We start from the raw sequence: 19570 nt of genomic DNA on the forward strand, positions 1-19570 counted from the left end.
TCATTGATAGAAAATTCCATGGTGCTGACCCAGATTGACAGTAGTTTCAATAAATGCAATTAGCCAAGGACCAAAATATGGTACCATATTGTATCAGGTTGTGATTTGGTTAAAAAAAAAGAAAAATAAAGTTATAGTCTTTTTAAGATTGCAAGTACTCTTATCTTTAAAGATTATTTGACCTATTTCATACCTTTTGTCTTTACTGGGAAAACTTTTTCAGATAGATTGATATTTTTTTTACTAGTATAGATACATTTAAATAATGATTTGTTTTGTGTGTACAGTCTAGCAGAAGTTAAAATGAATCTGAATAATACTTAAGAGAAAATATAGTTTTGTACTAAGAAATCATCCATATTTTCTTATGTTATGAATTTTATACACAGAAGAGCTTCTTAGTAATCACAGAAGCTTGGCAGACACCAGATTGAAATTAAATGAATTTCTTCTTAAAATACTTGTATTCTCAGAAAACTTCATATATATACACAATGTATCTTGATCTTAAGAACCCCTCACTCCTCACTACACCCTCCAGCATCCAGGTCCACTCTCAGCACATCATCCTCTCAACTTTGTGTTCTTTTTTTAATTGATGTTTTTATAACCCAATGAATACAACTAATGCACTGCCTGAATATTGTATATGGCCCTCCACTGACATATAGGAAATCTATCTGCTCACACCCTTGAGAAAAAGTGACTGTCTTTCCTCTAGCTGCTGTCAACTCCCAGTAGCTCCGCAACTAGGGATGAGACCTTGGTAACCCTTCCCACATCTTCCCTGGAAATTTTACTTGTCTTGATCTTATGCAGCTAATAGCAGCTGGTGTGAGTTCATGAGTGTAGCAAGCATGCCATGGCCAGAGGACAGCCTTTCCCAGCGCTCTTCCCTGTCCTTCCGCTTTACATCCTTTCCATCCCTTCTTCTGTAATGTTCCCCGAGCCTTGGGTGGCAGAGAACTTGTTAAGTGGCCTCTCTGTTGCTGAGAACTCAAGTCACTCTTCTTAGCACTCTGAACAGACTTATCCCATACTGTGATAAGAAACCTTTTTTGACCAAGGTTGAGATCCATGCAAACCGATGTGAGTCTAAACATCCAATCTTTTCAAAATAGTTTGACGACGTTACCATTTAAAACAACAGCAGGTTCCCCTCTAGGACCTATGTTTTCCCTAACCTTGAATTTTTCATCAGGTTTATAGTACCAGGCATGAAATGCTTCATGTGGAACATGCTTCTCAAATCCAATCAAGAGAGAAATTGGTTATCCCATAATAGTCATGCCGCTATTGCACCAGTGGGCACATATTTCCTGGCAGGTTTGCATTGCAATATAGGGTACGTCCACTGATGTCTTTTCTCCTCCTAGCAACCTTGAAAGCACCTTATGGCACTATAAAAGCTAACCAGAAGTAAGGAAATTTCCCAGTTAGTTTGAGGTTGATTTTATTTTAACCAAAGTGTGTGGTATCTTCAGTAGCAGTAGTTCTAGTGGGCAAAAAAGAGCAGTGGCAATAGCCTGTGTTGTTGTAAGTGTCCTCTGGGGTCTCCATGATCAATAATAATAACTCAAAGGGTAGTAAACTGTTCTTGGCAATGAGACCTTTATTTAATCACCCATTTTTTGTGGGAGCATTATCTACTCCTGGGGGATACTTCTGGAGAAAGGTTTTTAAATAAATATAATATATATAATCTTTAAAAGCTAATAGATTTTCATGGTCTGGAGAGATGACTTACTGATTAAGAAGCACTAAGAGGGTAAGGGCATTGCCTGCTCTTCCAAAGGCCCTGAGTTCAATTCCCAGCAACCACATGGTGGCTCACAACCATCTCTAATGAGGTCTGGTGCCCTCTTCTGGCCTGCAGGCACACACGCAGAAAGAATATTGTATACATAATAAATAAAAATATTAAAAAAAGGAAGCACTAAGGACCCAGGTTCAATTACTAACACCCACATGGTGTTTCAAAACCATCTGTAATGCCTTCATCTGGCCTTCACAGCCACCTAACATGCTCATGGCATATAGATGTACAGGAAGACAAAACACTCATACACATATTAAAAAAAAACTAGTAAGTTTTCATAAGGCTTCTTCATATCTCTTTCATGGTTAACCTGTGTCCTGCCCCTCTTTCTTTCATTTCCCTGCTCTATCCCTGAATATGTGATGGGAAAGACCAGTGCTGAAAATTGTAAATTAAGTGAATTATTTCCTAAAATATTTAAGATTGTTTTTCCATACTACATCGCTAAATGGAGACGAAAGGCATAGCAGTACCTGATAAAAACAGCACACTCTGAAACAAAATATCTCTTAATTTATAATATAAATTTAAAGTTTCTTTATCCTCTAATCAAGACTCTTCATTATGAGCTAGTTGGGATGCTCAGTTAAGGAAGACTAGTCCCAGATATCTTGAAGCAAAGAATGTAGAGGTGAGTTTTCTGAGCTGGAAGAACAGTTATCTGTGAAAATACTAAACAACAATACATATCAAAATTGATCATTATAAATATAGAAAATGGGGATGACAGAAATGTTTTGGTGATGGCAGTTGCCTTTTAGCATCCAAAATATTTAATCTTGTGTCACTTGGTTGCATCATAACAGGATATATTTGAGATTCCTGACATTTGTTCTGATTGACTAGGTTTCCAGGAAGGATCATTGGGAACTATGTAATCGAATTCATTTCCTTCTAAAATACTGTAGGCATGTGAGAAGATTTGAAACTATTACTTCAGACAATAGCTCATGAAGATTTAGCGAAGGTAGTAGTTACTGTAGTAGGTACCATTTTCTAACCAGTGGGCAAACTTTTAACCCCTCATTAGTATTCCCACTTCCTTGATGACTCGTTTCTTTCTGTGTGCTTCTCACCTACTTTGAGCGTCATACATTATAATTTGCATAAAAATCCGGTTTAATGTTCTGTATATAAAGGAATGAAAGAAGATTCTGGCCCATTATCTTGAATTAAGGTGGTATTTTATTAGTACTTTACAGCATGCAAGCAAAAGATATATGCACATAAAATAATGAAATAATAAAAATAAGTTGAATATAACTGGACAATCCAGAAAATTAGGTTAGGCTTTTCACTTTTTTTTCTACTAGACTGATGATTGGTTGTAATTTGATTTTGGTTTATGGGGTCCGATTTCTAAATAAATATTGCAGTTGTATAACTTGAGTGTTTGAATAGTTAATAAACGAATTCTAGGCAGGTAAAACCCAATTTATTCATAGTATGGATCTCGTATTTAAATATGTCATAACACCGGGCGGTGGTGGCGCATGCCTTTAATCTCAGCACACGGGAGGCAGAGGCAGGCGGATCTCTGTGAGTTCAAGGCCAGCCTGGTCTACAAGAGCTAGTTCCAGGACAGGAACCAAAAAGCTACGGAGAAACCCTGTCTCGAAAAAATCCAAAATAAATAAATAAATAAATAAATAAATAAATAAATAAATATGTTGTAACATAATAGTCAAATTTCAGAATTGGCAAGCTACCAATAATGGGGTAAAATGACACTAGGTGACAAATCCTCAATAAGAAAAGAGTTTCAGAGCAAGTTGGCTTGATATTGAAGCAGTTGGATATGCATTTTACTTTATTCATTGGGAATTGATAGAAGAGAAGCTAAGTTCACAGTTGCAAGTGTACTGAGGCCTTTTGATAGCTAGGCCTGATTGACTAGTGGCTGGAAATTAGAACATTCTGCCAATAGATTTGGGTATTACTAGAGACTAAAATTTGTGCCCTCTGTATTGTATACCTCTGTGTATGATAATTGGAGTAGTTGCTGTTTCTCCCAACTGACTTGTACATACCGCCATTTTTTTATACACATACCCCTGTCTTATTTAGGGTCTCTTCTGCTGTGAAGAGACACAATGACCATGACAACTCTTATAAAGGAAAACATTATAGTTTTCCTTATAGTTTCAGAGGTTTAGTCCATTATCATCATGACAGGACATGGCAGCACGCAGGCCAACATGGTGTTGGAGAAGGAAAGGAGAGTTCTACATCTGGCTCTTCAGACCTCAAAGCTCACGCCAGTGACACACTTCCTCCAACAAGGCCAGACCTCCTCCTAATAGTGCCACTCCCTAAGCGTTCCAACATATGAGTCTATGTTGACCATTCTTACTCAAACCACCACAACCCCTATGTGCAATGTCTCCGGGTTTATGGCTATCTAAAGTTGATGGGCCCTCTGGATGAAATGTTTTCTGTGTGTCAGGAATGGGATGAACAGTCACTAATTCATTTCTTCACTTCCTGTTTTCTTTTTAATTCAAGATATATAGTAAATTCTACCTATTCCCTGTCATCTACAATTCACCCACCCACACCCACTCATTCATCTGGTTTTCCACCTAGTCACCCACTATCGACCTATATGCTTATCTTTTTGTCTCCAAAATATTATAAAAAATGTGAAGAATAAAAATAATATAAGAACCAAACTTCTCAAATAGAAGAAATGTTTGTCAAGGTATATGAAATGATGTAATTTAAAAAGTGTTTGTGTTTTAAATGATAAGAGCAGCACAACGTCTTAAAATTGGTAGGTTGAGAGCAAAACCATTAATTTTAGAGTTGTTCAAGGACAGGATTGAAATATTCAGTGCAAATGCTTTTTGCTTTGGATAATTAACTTTCATCCTGTTACAGTTATCTAATGGAGTATCATTTGTCATTCCATTTGTCTAGCCCAATTCCCTCATCTGTGTCATAGTGCTATTTTGGGGATTATGATAGTCAGCATTGGAATTCAAAATCTGTTCTCTTCAATGCTGGTATGTTCTTTTAAATGTAGTAATGTAAAAATCTCCCAAACTTGTTCAGAATTATGATCCAGGAAGTAGTACTCCTTACTAATTTTTAAAAGATTTATTTTCTGATTTATGAGTGTGTGTGTGTGTGTGTGTGTGTGTGTGTGTGTGTGTGTGTATTTGTAGGTGCTCTGGGAGGCAGAAAGGGGTGTTGAATTCTCTGGAGCTGGAGTTATAGGAAAGCTTTGCTGTTTCTCCTGTGGATGCTGGAGATCACACTCAGGTTGTCTGGAAGAGCAGCAAATGCTCTTAATTACTAAGCTATCTCTCTAGTCTTGTTTGTTACCTTTTCTGTGGGAGGGGAATGAGGCCTTTCTGTGTTGTCCAGACTACACTCGAATGCCTAGGCTCAAGACATTCTCCTATTTCAGCATCCCAAGTAGTTAAGACAGCAAGCATGCTTCATGAAGTTGGTTTATTGTTAGTGTTATAAAATGGCATATTACTATTTTTTGCACATATGTAGGGTTCACTGTGGTATCCCTATACACACATATAATGTACAATAACCAGATCAATGAAATTGGTATATCTAACCCTGGATATTTATTGTCTTTATTTTGAGAATATTTTAAAAAAAAAAACCTCACTAGCTATTTTTAAGTCTTCAGTTAACCCCCATCAGCCATAGTTATCCTATATTAGAAATCATTTTGGACCTGCTAACTGTTCTCTCACCATCATCCTCTCCCACACCCAAAGCAGGGGATTTTGGATGCATGTAATTAAACCAGAAAATTCCTTTCCTCCAACAGAATGTATTTTTATTATATCTTTCTTGTATTTATAATAAAAGCCTTTAAATACGAATCATTGTACAGTCTCTACTCCCTATTTTTAACTTTTAGCCCTTGTGTAATGGAAACAATGTTGGCTCTAGGTTTAGGCATGGGTTTGGATTCATAGTTATGATATGTATGTGAAGCATTAAACTCCCCGGGCTTCAGTTCCCAGTCTTGAAAGTGGGATCGTCCTGAGGATTAAGTACCACATGAGAATGTGCCTGGCACAGTGCCTAGTACACAGCAGGTGCTGGGTGAATGATCTTATTCCTATGTTATTATGGACATCAGCTACTTGTTAGTGTAATTCTATTCTGAATGTGATGGATATATGCATGTGAGAAGCTTGCACTATAGTCTCTTTAATTTGAAATGCCATTTTCACATATGCTTATTACTTTGGTTATTTTTCTTTTTCTGGATGCTTGTATTATCACGGCAGAAAGAGAATATTGAAAACACAACAACCATTGATAAAAATGAAAATATTGCCTATGCAAAAAGTTTTAGTAGAAACATTTCTGATCATTAATAATAGATCTCACATATAGTCATAAAAATAGAAATAACTCATTAAAGTTTTGCTCTTATGATTTCTTTGTGCCTAACCTTTTTAAAGAGATAAGTTGTCCATATATTTCTTAGCCAGCAATTAATGTATGCCTTATTCATACAGGCTGCCATGATATTTGTAGTTTCCTCATGTAATGATACTTTAGATGATATGTTAGTTAGTAGACTTAATATTTCAATTCTTGAAGTAGTATGGATTTTTCCCCTTTTAAACAACTGTATCAGACTTATTTATTTTATTTCAGAAGCTGAAATTTTTGTTTCTGATTTTAATTTTGTATTTCTCTAATTTTTATAATGGTGAAAGCTAAAGTGCATGAGTATGAATACCCAAACATGTCTGATTTATTATTTAGTTTTTGTTTGGATGGGTAGAGGAGGAAAATATTTATTAATATTTTAACACCCAATTCATACTTCGAATCTATCTGAAAAGTAGTGGGAAATGGATCCTATCATCTTAAGTTTTTGATTCATTTCTTAAGGGTGGAAGGAAATACCTTGACAGATTTAGCTCTCAAATTCAAATGAGTATGAGAACAGGTGGCAAAATTTCTCCTCCACCTGCCATGCAACTTTATCACAAGAAATGTTTCATTTAGCAAATGCTGCTGTGAGCAGACACTTCTCCACTTCAGTGCAGACAAACAAATGGAAGGAGAGTACCTCTTTGAAGAAAACCCCTTTCTTGATTTTCTTTTAAAACTGTGAGTTTGAAATCTGTCTTTTCTTTTCCTGAGGGTTGGGTTTGGAAAGGGTGAGTTGTTGACTTGATTAACTGGTCTGCTTTATGGTACTGTCAAAACATGTATGGCTGTCTTGGTTGTTGTCTTGTTGGTGTTGCCATTCTTCTATGCAGTAACTTTTGGGTATGATAATATTATTGACCTGGGAACTTCAGATATTTGTGTTATACTTCCGGCACTAACTGAATCTTAAATCAAGTGCTTTGTTGTAGTGAAACTGTGTGATTACAATACATGTTAGATTTTATATGTATAAGGAAATGATGGCAAGCCAAAAGTTGCCCTGTGAAACTAACCAGTAACTGAGTAGAGAGAAACAAGAAAACTGTTGTTCATGTACTTTAATTTTTTTCTGATTCATGTTTTTTTCTGACAAATTCCAAGCAATACAGGAATGTATAAGGCAAAATATTTCCTCCCAATGTCAGTGTGCTATTCTTTAGGTGATGTAAGTTAAAAGTGAGCCACCAGTGTATAAGTTGGCATATATAACTTCCATATATAACTTCCATACCAGGAAAAAGCATCTGGTTTTAATGTATTCTCATGATAATAATTTCAAAAGACACTAAACTATTCTTTTTTTCCTCGACATGACAGTGAAATGTCACCTTCCTCGGCATTTGCATTTAAAATGGATCTGTGTTTGTAGTGATAGAAGCCACGAGAATGAAATGTGAATTTTATAACTTACGAAGATGCTACCTCAATTTCCAACACAATAGGATTGGTTTCAGTAGTTAGTCTTTTGGATGTAGAGATTGAGGACTGTTCAGAGGGAGTTTGAGCTTGGTCTAAATAAATGCAAATTAGACGTGCCCTCCCCTGGAGCATACCAACAAATGTGATTGGTATAGCCATTTGTAAGAATCCTCTGTTATTTACAGAACTTTGGGCAAATGAACTCACTTGTCACTGTTCTGTCTAGGAAACATTTTAACAAAAGTCACAGGGCCTTCTTTTGAGGTATTTTTTTTTATTTATTTTTTTGAAGGTTTATTTATTTATTTATTTTTATTTTTTTTTATTTATTTATTAAGGATTTCTGCCTCCTCCCCGCCACCGCCTCCCATTTCCCTCCCCCTCCCCCGATCAAGTCCCTCTCCCTCATCAGCTTTCTTTTGGTTGCATTCGCCTAGGACACAGATGTAGTGCGCAATCCTTCATTATCATAAAAAAAGAGAGAAAAACTGGTCTAGTAGTAGTTTTTAGATGCCTTTTGTCAAATATCCATTTTTATGAACAGCTCCACGTAGACCCCAGGGACTTCATGCATGTCTGCACTAGTGAATTTGAGAGTGTGTCTTTGATAATTTATAGGTTTAAAAAATAGACACTTTGCATTGATTTGCATGTTCTTGAATACTGAAGACATTGAACAATTTTATCTGTTAACTATTTATACATCTGCCTATATGAATTTGTATGTTTGTATTTATTTACATATGTTTTCCTTGAGGTTCTTGTAAAATATGGAAAGTTTGAGACAAGATTACAATGTTGGTATTGCTTAGCAAAATAACAGTTGCTTAGGATTTTTTTCTTTCTTCAAACAACAGTGTAAGTAAATGCAGTTATATGTTTAGTTTTTCATGACTATGGAGGTCTTAGTAAAATGACATAGAGAACGCCTCCTCTCTAACCCACAGCTCTCAACAACAGCAGCAGCAACAACAAAACTGTGATGATTTTCTTCGCACAAGCACATTTGGCTGGTTCATGCACATTTTGTGAAAGATTAGTTTTCCGTTCGGTGGTTCACTGCTGTTTTGAAAATAAAATGTATTCAGTGTGCAGGGTTAGTTTGGCAGTCATACATAGATTCTAATGTTATAGCAGGAAGATTTAAGTTTTAGAAAAACTGATGAAGACATTGTCTCCTCTAAATAACCTTTTAGTATTTATAAAATGGCAGGATTTGCTCAAGATTTACAAGACTAACTTTCTATGTTAAGGTGAATTCAGTGAACAGTTGTTTTAAGCAGAATTAAGATATTGTTTTTGTTATATAAAATATAAAAATCTTTTTTACATAATTATCATAGAAACATCAGTGCTATTATCTACTGATCTGTTGTAAACACTTGAGTTTTCAGGTGTTAGGAATGAAGAGAGCTGAGGTATTCTGTTAAAATGGCTTTAGCAGATTTAGTGGTAATTAGTAATCCCCACTGTGTTTTTGTAATGCTGACATTACGTCAGGGAGTCAATCCAAGGATTGGCAAATATTTAAAAGATGAAATTACTGGATAAACACTTCATGTGAATGCAATCCCTCTGTCCCAGGGTTTCTCAGCCTTAGTACCATTGACATTTTTTGCCTGAGAACATCCTTGACATACAGAATTGTCCTGTGTACTGTGCTATGCCTAGCAGCATCCCAGGAGATGACAGTAATTGCCTACCCCTCCCACACTTAGTTCAGTAGAAAATGTCCACAAACATTGTCAAGGGACGTGTGTATGGGAAGGGGCAGGGATTGGAAGAAAATTTCCTTCCTTTCCTCTGCCCATTGAGAACCGCTGGCATGCATATTGTTTTAACTATGTGACTTGATAATATTTTTTTTAAAAAAAATAGTTTTTGGTCTGGAATTTTTTGATAAACAGCCCCTTAACATAATAACATGCTGTAATTGTAGCCTGGAAAAAGAGAAAGCTATCAATTCCTTACAGAGTTGAAGAACAATGCACTTTTCTTGTAGTCTGTAAGTTTAATAAAAAAGAAGCTAGATGGGCATATTGAGTCTCCTAAGAAGGTTGATATGGCATGTGTTGTTACTGGCACAAAAATGATAGGGAGTGTTTTGAATGTTAAAGAGTCAGTCTCTCTCCCCGGTATTCCAGAAGCCAAGTATGAGGGCTTCTCCAGCTTTTTAAGTAATTAACCAGAAAGCCAGCTATCTCCTAATGCCATGAAAGGGTTGCATTTTCATATAAACCTTCTCAATTTTGAGAGCAAGGAACAAATGACAAGTAAACAAGTTGTTACTTGTAGTTTATTCAAAGAAACGACTTCTAGGGTGTGTCATAAGGACAGAGCAGCTGCGGCTTTACTCCTGTCCTTGTTGGGAAAATGATAATTGATGGCCATTTAAGCCCTGCATGATAAAGAGATGTCTTTGGAATGATTCACAGAAATGAGATTCCATATTCAGTCACAGGACATAAATTAAGCCTCTCATACCAGGCTGTGTGTAGGGAATATAGAAATTAATAGCACAGTCTGCTTGAATTTTCTATTAAAATAATTTTAGATGGATAGATATATTCTGGGTAGCGACGTGCCTCACCATCTATTTCTGACTTTCCCAACTGATGCTATAAATTCCAGTGCCTGTCTACAAACATGTGTATGAGTATTTTGCACACTATGTAAATTATATATATAGTATATCATTCCTTTTAAAGCTATTTCTGAAACTTTAATGGAAGGCTATGTTCATTTTCTTTTATGCTTGTCAAAATCTTATTTGAATTATTCTCTATTAAATATCTATGAGAGATGAATAAAACATGGTTATATTTTATTAATTCATTTTTCATTATACTATGGCTCTAATACTGTTCAGAAGAATTGATGTCACCCTTAAGGCAAGAATTCCTGCTAATTAGTGCAGGATTTAAAAGCACTTGATTGGTGCCAGTATTCAAAAAGCAACATCTTTGTGTAGAAAGTAGCTATCGTCTTAAAACTCGTATGAAAACTGAGAAGCTCGGGTTATAGATATTACAGGAAAAGGGTGAAATCTTTGATACTGGATATAGCCCAGCTAAGAAATCACATAAATTAAATTTCAGAAAATTATAGATAATGGAAATTCTGATCGAAATTCTTTTCCTAATATCCATTTAGGATAGTATCTATCATGAATGCACAAACCAAACCAATTCAGAGCCAAGGACTCCTTGTTCTTAGGCACATGATCCAGAATCCACTTTAGCTATGTAGAGTTAAGGGTACAAAAAGGCCCTTTGTAAGAAATAATGACAGATCATTCTAGGGTGGTCATTTTTAGTATAATCTAAGGAAAGCCCTGTAACTATCAACGGTTTCATTAGAGTTTCTGGTAATGAAGTGTCTTGGTGACTCCACATTCTGCATTCCTTTCTTATGGTCCTTGGGAAAAAGCTATTAGTTTAACGTATTTTATTTACTTATGTTATCCATGTCTTTGAGAAGATGGAAATACTAGTAGGATACAGTTGTTTCTCCAAACAATCCCAAATTGTGAAAAGAAAGCTAAAAAAGAGATAGGGGCTACAAAGATAGTTGAATGGTTAAGAGCATTTATTGCTCTTGCAGAGGACCAAAATTTGGTTCCCAGTGTTCACATGGTAACCCACAAGCATCAGTAATTCTCTTTGCAGGGAATCTGATTCCCTCTTCTGACCTCTGTGGGCACCAGGCACGCTTGTGATGTATAGACCTCCATGCAGGCAGACATTCATACACAATAAATAAAACATAAAAAGAAAAGAAAGTGAAGCTAATAATAAGAACTTTTGTATTGGGTTGTCTTAAAGTAAAAGAGCTCACATGGGTAAAGTTCTTGGCAAGTACTTGATAGAGAGCAGTGATTGAATACATCAGTTGCTAGTTTTCTCTTTCTAAAATTAGGTACTTGAAATTCAACATAACCAGGAAGGATATAATTTGATAGCATTGCTATCTGAATAGCAAAATACACAAAGCAAATATTGTCACCCTAAAAGTTCCTTGAGACTATACCTTAAAACTATCTTTTGATTGATTTCTCAGTTTATTTCTACATTTTCTGTTCTTGAAAATCTTTTTTTTTTTTTTGGTTTTCAAGACAGGGTTTATTTTGTGTGTGTGTGTGTGTGTGTGTGTGTGTGTGTGTATATTAGTGTAGGCCTGACTCTCTTGGAACTAGCTCTGTAGAGCAGGCTGGCCTTGAACTCACAGAGATCTGCTTGCCTCTCTCTCCCTCATAAGTGCTAGGATTAAAGGTGTGTGACACCACTGCCTGGATAGAAAGCATTTTAAACATGTGGATTTCTTCTATGCTACCAACGGGTAGGATTAGAAGGCAGTGAAACGAGCCTCCGTGTATTCTGTAGACAGATGATTGTCAGCAGGAGCTATTTACCTAAATAATTTCGTTGCTGTGAATTATGCACATTTTCATTTTTCTTTCCTTCTCATTTAAAAACTCTTTCAGATCTCTCGTGGAAGAGGAAGACCAGCATATGAGACTGTCCTTTGGATGCAGCGAAATGGGGTTCTCTGCCCATTTGCATTCTTCCAAGGCAGGGAACACCCGCATCTTTACCAGCAATACCCACAGTTCTGTGGTATTACAGGTAATGTCAACTACCTCTTTGGCGGGATTTGTAAAGTTATGAACCTTTCAGTAGCTGTTGCTGTTGTTTTGAAGTGCGGGATAGCAATAACTGGGGAGGCTGTTATTATGTGGGGATGGAGAGGGAAGGTGCATGGCAAATCTCTCTTTTCAGCTCAGCTACTGTTGTTAACATAAAATTTCTCAGAAATAGAATCTGTTACTTAGAAAACAAATAAAACCCTACCAGTATAGAAATCTTGACCAAAAATGCATTCTTGAGTTTAAAACCATTCCCACAGTTTATTGTTTTATTTGTGTACAGAGTATCTTGATAGTATGTCACTTGATTTTAAAATTTATTTTTAATTTCATATATGTATACTGTTTTTTTTATATCATTACCTCCTGTTTCTTTTCCTTTCTCCATAAAGTACATCCTGTTTGCCAACATTGACTCTAAAGTCTATTATGTCAAAGCCAGAGGGAACAAATCACAGGTTTCCTATTGTTAATATTCTAGTTTCTCATCTGTTGGGCAGTCATCTTTATCATAGTCCTAAATAGTGTACTTACTTGATACCTCAATTCTCATTCGGCCATAATAGGTGTGGGAATAGGGATGGAGGCTACTGCATACAATCCCGCTGATAGATGTAAGAATGAATAACTAGGGGGCTGGAGAGATGGCTCAGTGGTTAAGAGTATTGTCTGCTCTTCCAAAGGTCCTGAGTTCAATTCCCAGCAACCACATGGTGGCTCACAACCATCTCTAATGAGGTCTGGTGCCGCCTTCTGGTGTGCGGGCATACACACAGAACATTGTATCCATAATGAATAAATAAATATTTAAAAAAAAAGAATGAATAACTAACATGAAAGGAGGGGACAGGAAGTCAAAGGATCCCAAAGGGCAGGGATCTGGGACTATTTTGCACAAACATTGACATTCTAAGTGACCTTACTGATCCCTGTGGTCATTGATGAATTAGAGAACAGTAGAGTCCTTGATGGCCTTAAGTGCCTTCAGACAGATTTAAATTCTGTTGGTCTTTTTGCTTTTTTATTATATTTATATATGCATATATAAATGTATCATAAAATGAAATCTTCCTATGTGGATATTATGAATCTATTTGATCAAGAACAACTACCCTGAAGTAGTACATGTTATAATGAAAGATGATGCTTATAATTATTGTATAATCTCTCTTTGGTGTAATGTCTCAGGGCTTCATTTTCCTTATCTAGAAAATGTGACTACTGATCAGGGCATCTCTATATTGCCTTTTCTTTTCAATCTATAAATCCTGAGAGATGAGTTCTAAAGTTAGTTGTTCTTTGGGTGGTCCTCAGTGGAAATATAAGGGTTCAGTCTTTTGGCATCTTTACGCTATATGTAATGTAAATGTTGACTTTTCCAACCCATGTGAGGAGATAATAAGGGGTTAAGTAAATATCAAGAACATACAAGAAAGTAACATACTACTTTAATATCCTTGTACTAAAGAACAGTTTCAAAATACTGGGGGGAGCCTGGTGGTGGTGTCGCACACCTTTAATCCCAACACTCAGGAGGCAGAGGCAGACGGATCTCTGTGAGTTTGAGACCAGCCTGGTCTACAAGAGCTAGTTCCAGGACAGGCTCCAAAGCTACAGAGAAACCTTGTCTCAAAACAAACAAACAAAATGCCAGGGAGAAAACCAGAGGCATCCATACTGTGCTTGTGAACCTGCTATTTTAAAGCGTTAAGCTGAACAGTGATCACTACTGTAGTTCATAGCTGTGATTCTCAAGGATATTTTAGTGCTTGTTAGGATCATCAGAAGGACTTGTTAAAACACTGAGTGAGCACTGATTCCCAACCTAGGGATAGTGAATCAAAAAAATGGGGTGTCCTAATAATCCCCATTTCTAGCAGGTCCCGAGGTGATGCTCTACTCCAAAGAGTATATATGCAATCTTCACCCACCACAGGAAATTGGTTCCAGAACTCATCCCAGGGACCAAAATCTTCTCATGTTCTTTATGAAAAGTAGCATAATGTTTCCCTATGACCTAAATATATCCTCTGTATACTTAAAAGCATCTCTAGATTATTGACTTAATACACTACAAACACTATATAAATAGGTACTGTACCGAATTATTTCGGGACAGATGACAAGATTGAAAGTTCCGAAATGCCATGTTCAGTATATATACAGCCATTCTAGGGTAGACTTAACTATACATTTCATCCTAGGTTGTTGAATTTTCAGATAAGGGACCCACACAGCATACTGAGGGTCAACTGTACAGTTTCACCACAGTATGCAGACTAGAATCTTCTTCCACCAACAACCATGGATTCTTTTCTCCATGTATGAATAGATGAGATGATAGATACATTATAAATCATTGTTACAGCAAGGAAACATTTAAAGTAGCTTAAATGTTTTCTCGTTATCTTTTTTTGTCATTTAATTGTTTACGCCTTGCACTCAATACACAGATCTATCCTAATTTTTTGTTTGTTTATTTGTTTTCAGACAAGATCTTGTTCTGTAGCCGAGGATGGTCTGAAGCTCACTATGTAGTCTAAGCTGACTTTGAATTTAGGCAGTCAGTTCTGTCTCAGCCCCCTAAACAAAATTCTCAAAATATAAATACAAATGTCCGAGGAACATTTTCAAAATGCTCAACATCTTTAGTCATAAGTAAAATGCAAATTAAAACTACTTTGAGATTTCATCTTAACCCAGTTAAAATGGCCAAGATTAAGAAAACAAATGGCACCAGATGCTGGTGGGATTACAGACTGGCTCAGCCACTGTAGAAACAGTATAGAGATTTCCCAAGAAGCTTCAAGTCAATATACCATATAATCCAGCTATTCTTCTTGGGTACTCTTACTACAGGGATGCTTGCTCCTCAGTGTTCATTAATGCACTATTCATAATTGCCAGGAAATATAATGCACAACAAAAATTGTGCATTTGTACAATGGAATATTATTTAACTGTTCGGAAACTGCCTTTAATCCTAGCATTCGGGAGGCAGGGGCAGGTGGGTGTCTAAATTCGAGACCAGCTGGTCTGCAGAGTGAGTTCCAAAAGAGTCAGGGATACACAGAGACATGCTACTATTATTCTGCTAAATTGACTAAATTCTGCTAAATTGACTATTATTCTGCTAAATTTTGTACTAAAACAACTTCTAATCGCCTATTGCTATACTCATAGATTAAGTGTATCTCTCAATCCTTACCAGAAAAGCTACTTTATGTTCTGTTGGCGATTAGCACAGAGACTAACAACTGGTCAATGTGCACCTAAAAGGGGACTAAACACTCTTCAGACCTAAATTGGAAATCTTTGTCACACCCCTCCACCAGAGTTTCAAGGATTATCCTGAAAGATGTGGGCGGGCAGAGTGTAAAAGCCAGAGGCCGGCGTGGTGGATGACTATGAAGAAGTAGTGTTTTCCAGACACAGTAGGACAAATGCGCATGTGAATTTACAGCAGTTGTGAAGCTGTGCCCAAGACTGGTGCAAACTCAAGAAAGACAATATCCCAGTATGTGGGTGGGTGGGTGGTGGTGGGAGTCAGCACCAAGTCTCACCCCTAGCTGAGATGCTATTAGCATTTGATAGCTGCTGGAAGAGAGGGACCTTTGGGTAAGTCTGCCACACTCCTGGGCAAATGCAAATGCCAATTGAAGTTGATGAGTTCAAGGGGAACAAAAGCAAAAGAAGAGACAAGAAAGGAAAAGCCAAGTCAGGAGGGTAGAGAGGTGGGGATAGTTTGGAGAGGGTTGCAGGTGATCAGCATACATTCTGTGGAATTCTCAAAGAATTCATAAAAATATTATTTGTAAAAAGTTATATTCCAACAAACAGATTTTTTTAAACCAATCACTAACGGGGAGAACCTTTTTCTAATTTTGGATGCATGGTAGTCAAGGGAATAAGCCAGAGAAGTGTTTAATATATAAATGGTATCGTTGTGTTAAAATTAGCAACAACACAAAACCGGCTTGAACAGGCATCAAAAGTACCGCCAAGGGGAATGATCCATGGGGAGCAACCAACTGTTTTAGGGAGTCTCACCCTGAATGATTACCCATTTCCTAACTGTAGTGAGAATATCTTGGTCCTTCCAATGCAGCCCAAACTAGAGTTCCCATTATAGTACACTGGATAGTGATGTTACTTTGAGAAAGTCACTTATCCTCTCTGGACCACTTTCCTTATTTGTAATCTAGGTGAAAGATATGAAGATTAAATGTCACAGTTTATGGAAAAGTAAGGTGTGTGACAAATGGTTCTTTTCCTCTCACCCAAGCTAAGCAGAGAGGTTGTCAGGGGAAGAATGTAGCTGATCAGAAGTGATGGGTACACCAAATAAAGTATCCATCTGGTTGGCCTGAGTGACTCTAAGAGATTAGTCATCTTTATTAAATAGGCTGCAACAAATTAGGCTGTCACAGTGCCTAGAAAGACATTTGATACATAATCAGCTTGGATTCCTAGAGCCTTAGACAGATCCCAGGAGAATCCATGATGGAGTTAGCAGTACAAATTACATGTGCGAAGTAAGAAGATTACCCAACATTAACTTAAGGAGTGATTGTTCAAAGTGGAGGCTAATTTCATTGCCCCCCTTTCCTTGACTGCTACTGTATCTGTGCTTGCTTCTCATAGAGCCTTCGGTTCTTTGATTTTTCCTTATTATCCCAGGTTGACAATGCCTCTCTTTTACTATGCAGTCCTTTGATGATAATTCTCGGTATCATATGCCTTCAGGTACATTTAATTTTTAAATAAGAGCTTTTATTGAGATGCAATTCATACACCGTATAATTCACCTAGTTAAAGTGTGTAAGTGGGCTTTAGACTCTTCATAGGAATTTGCAGCTATCATTATTCCTGGAAGATTATCATCTCAAAATAAGAAAACCTGTATCTGCTAGCAGGTACTCCCCCTCTGCTGACAGCCCCCTCCTTATCCCTAGGTAGGCATTAATTCTCTAGCTCCATAGCTCTGTCTAGTCTAAGCATTTCACACGCACGAAGTTATCAAATATGTGGCCTTTGTGACTAGTGTCTTTACTTATTATAAAGTTTTCAAGGCTCATTCATGTTATAGCATGCAGCATGCTTCCTTTCTACGACCACACAGTATTCCCATTGCATGGATGTATTTTGCATGGATGCATTTTGTTCACCCATTTGTTCATTGATGGGTACCTGGTGACTTCCAGCTTTCAGCTTATGGGCAATGCTGATAGGATTATACATTTTCAAATATTTTTATTTCTTTTTTTTTTATGAGTTTAGGAACAGAGTTGCTTGGTCCTGTGGTAATTGTATGCTCAGTCTTTTGAAGAATTGGCGGGGTGTGTGCTAATGTAGCTGCACTATCTTATACTTACACGGAATTGTGGGCAGTGCTGGTTTCTTTATAGTAAAGAATATATGTAGCACATGCTCTTTGACATATAATACAGTCAAAGAAAGCACACAGTACATGCTCCTTGACAATTGTTTAGTGTTTTTTTAACATGGCCATCCAAGGAGGTATGAAGTTCTACTTATGGTTCTTATTTGCATTTGTCCAATTTTTAATTATGTTGAACAGATTTTCATTTGTGCTTATGGTCATTTCTATGCCATCTTTGGCAAAATGTCTATGTAGAATTTTGACCCAGTTTTTAATTGGGCCATTTATCTTTCCAATATTCAATAATAAGTGTTCTCTTATATAATGTAGATACAAATCCTTATTTCATAATTAGTTGGCTGGCATTTCTCAAAATACCTCCAGTTTTATGTTCTTTCATTGTTGTTATGTTAATTTCTAATCATTTGTCCGTTCCGCCACATACCCCTTTGCTTGGCATTAGCTTAGCAGAGTTAATAGAAAAGAGGGTCAAAGAAAATGCGGACATGACTTTCATCATCCTGAAAAGTTACACCATTCTTTCACGTATCATTGTTCTTATACCTCTTTCCTCTCCTGGAACACCCTTTCTTTTCTTTATCCAGCTCCCATTTTTTCATAATGACTCACCTTAAATGCTCCCTTTTGGTAACATATTATTTCCCTATTGGGCAGATATTTGTTAAATTTATATTTACCTGACACATAAAACATCAAGGTAAGCTTATTAATGATTGGTGTGATGTTTTGGTACATGGTAGATTGTATAATGTTTTAAATAAAGCTAAATATACTTGTCCCCTCAAATAGTTACCGTTTCTTTATGATAAAAAGTTTTAAGATCCTTTCTTCTAGCTTTTCAAACTTTGTGATACAAGCTTGTTATCTAGAGGCACTCCTCTAGGCAATAGCATATCAGAACCGTATTCATTCTTACATAACTGTAGCTTACCAATCATTGATAGATTTCTCCCATGTAAGATATTTTATTCCTAAAGCTGTTATTAGATTCTATTATATCCACATAATTCAGTCCTTAATGAATGTTCACTCTTAGAAAGATTCTCCAGACCTGGAATCTAAGCATGTTCTTTCTGTATGCCCTTTATCTAGTGCTGGGGTATGAGAGTATTCTCCATAAATATCCAGCTTTAATTTTTTAATATTGTAAGTACCATTAAAAGAGTTAATGCATGTGAAGAGCTTAGCCTAATACTTGACATAAAGGAACCACTCAATGCCTTTTGCTCTTTTTGTGGAGATTATTTATGGAATTGAATGAATTTAGATGGCAGTATATGATGCATTTACATATAATCTTCCTTCATTGATACTTGAAAACATGTCATGAGACAGAGATGGCAAGAATTGTTATATCCACCATATATATATATATAGGGACTGACTATCTCAGAAGTTAGGAGGCCTGCAAAAATTCATATAACCACTTAGATGACACTTACTAGGACTTGACCCAGGTTTTCTGACTCTGTCTGTGCATTTATATTCTAATTTTTTTCTAAACAGTTTTACCTTTTAAAATATAAGCTCTATAAATATTAACTGCCCATTAGCCATAATTGTAAAAATATCTCAATAGAAGCTTACAATTTACATGACTAATATTATTGATAGAAATAGTAACATTACACAGATTATTTCCTTCTTTGCCTGTTCTTCTCTATATTTGCCAAAAAAGTAAATAAGCCAAAAGCAAAGAGGCAAAATATAAATTGGCGTTTCATTGGTAGTCTGTTGATTGCCTTGGCAGGTTACTTAGTCTAGGGTTAGTAACCCGCCTGGCAGTTCAGTTATTCCAGGGTCACGGAGAGGAACTATCTGGAAGATAAATGGGCTAGGAAAGAGGAAGGAGGCTAAG

The 19570-nt window shown here is 36.5% G+C and overlaps 1 protein-coding gene across 7 annotated transcripts in view; it reads left to right on the forward strand.

The window, feature by feature from the left end:
• Klhl13 (kelch like family member 13) overlaps nucleotides 1–19570 on the forward strand; it is a 171700-nt gene that overhangs the window by 123782 nt on the left and 28348 nt on the right. For all 7 annotated transcript variants that reach the window (XM_005368915.3, XM_013354380.2, XM_026790141.1 and 4 more), the window contains one exon: nucleotides 12147–12288. In XM_005368915.3, the coding sequence (XP_005368972.1) occupies nucleotides 12147–12288 (142 nt within the window). The remainder of the gene's footprint in view (nucleotides 1–12146; nucleotides 12289–19570) is intronic.

This window comes from Microtus ochrogaster, unplaced genomic scaffold (assembly GCF_000317375.1).
Source record: "Microtus ochrogaster isolate Prairie Vole_2 unplaced genomic scaffold, MicOch1.0 UNK42, whole genome shotgun sequence".
NCBI lineage: Eukaryota > Metazoa > Chordata > Mammalia > Rodentia > Cricetidae > Microtus > Microtus ochrogaster.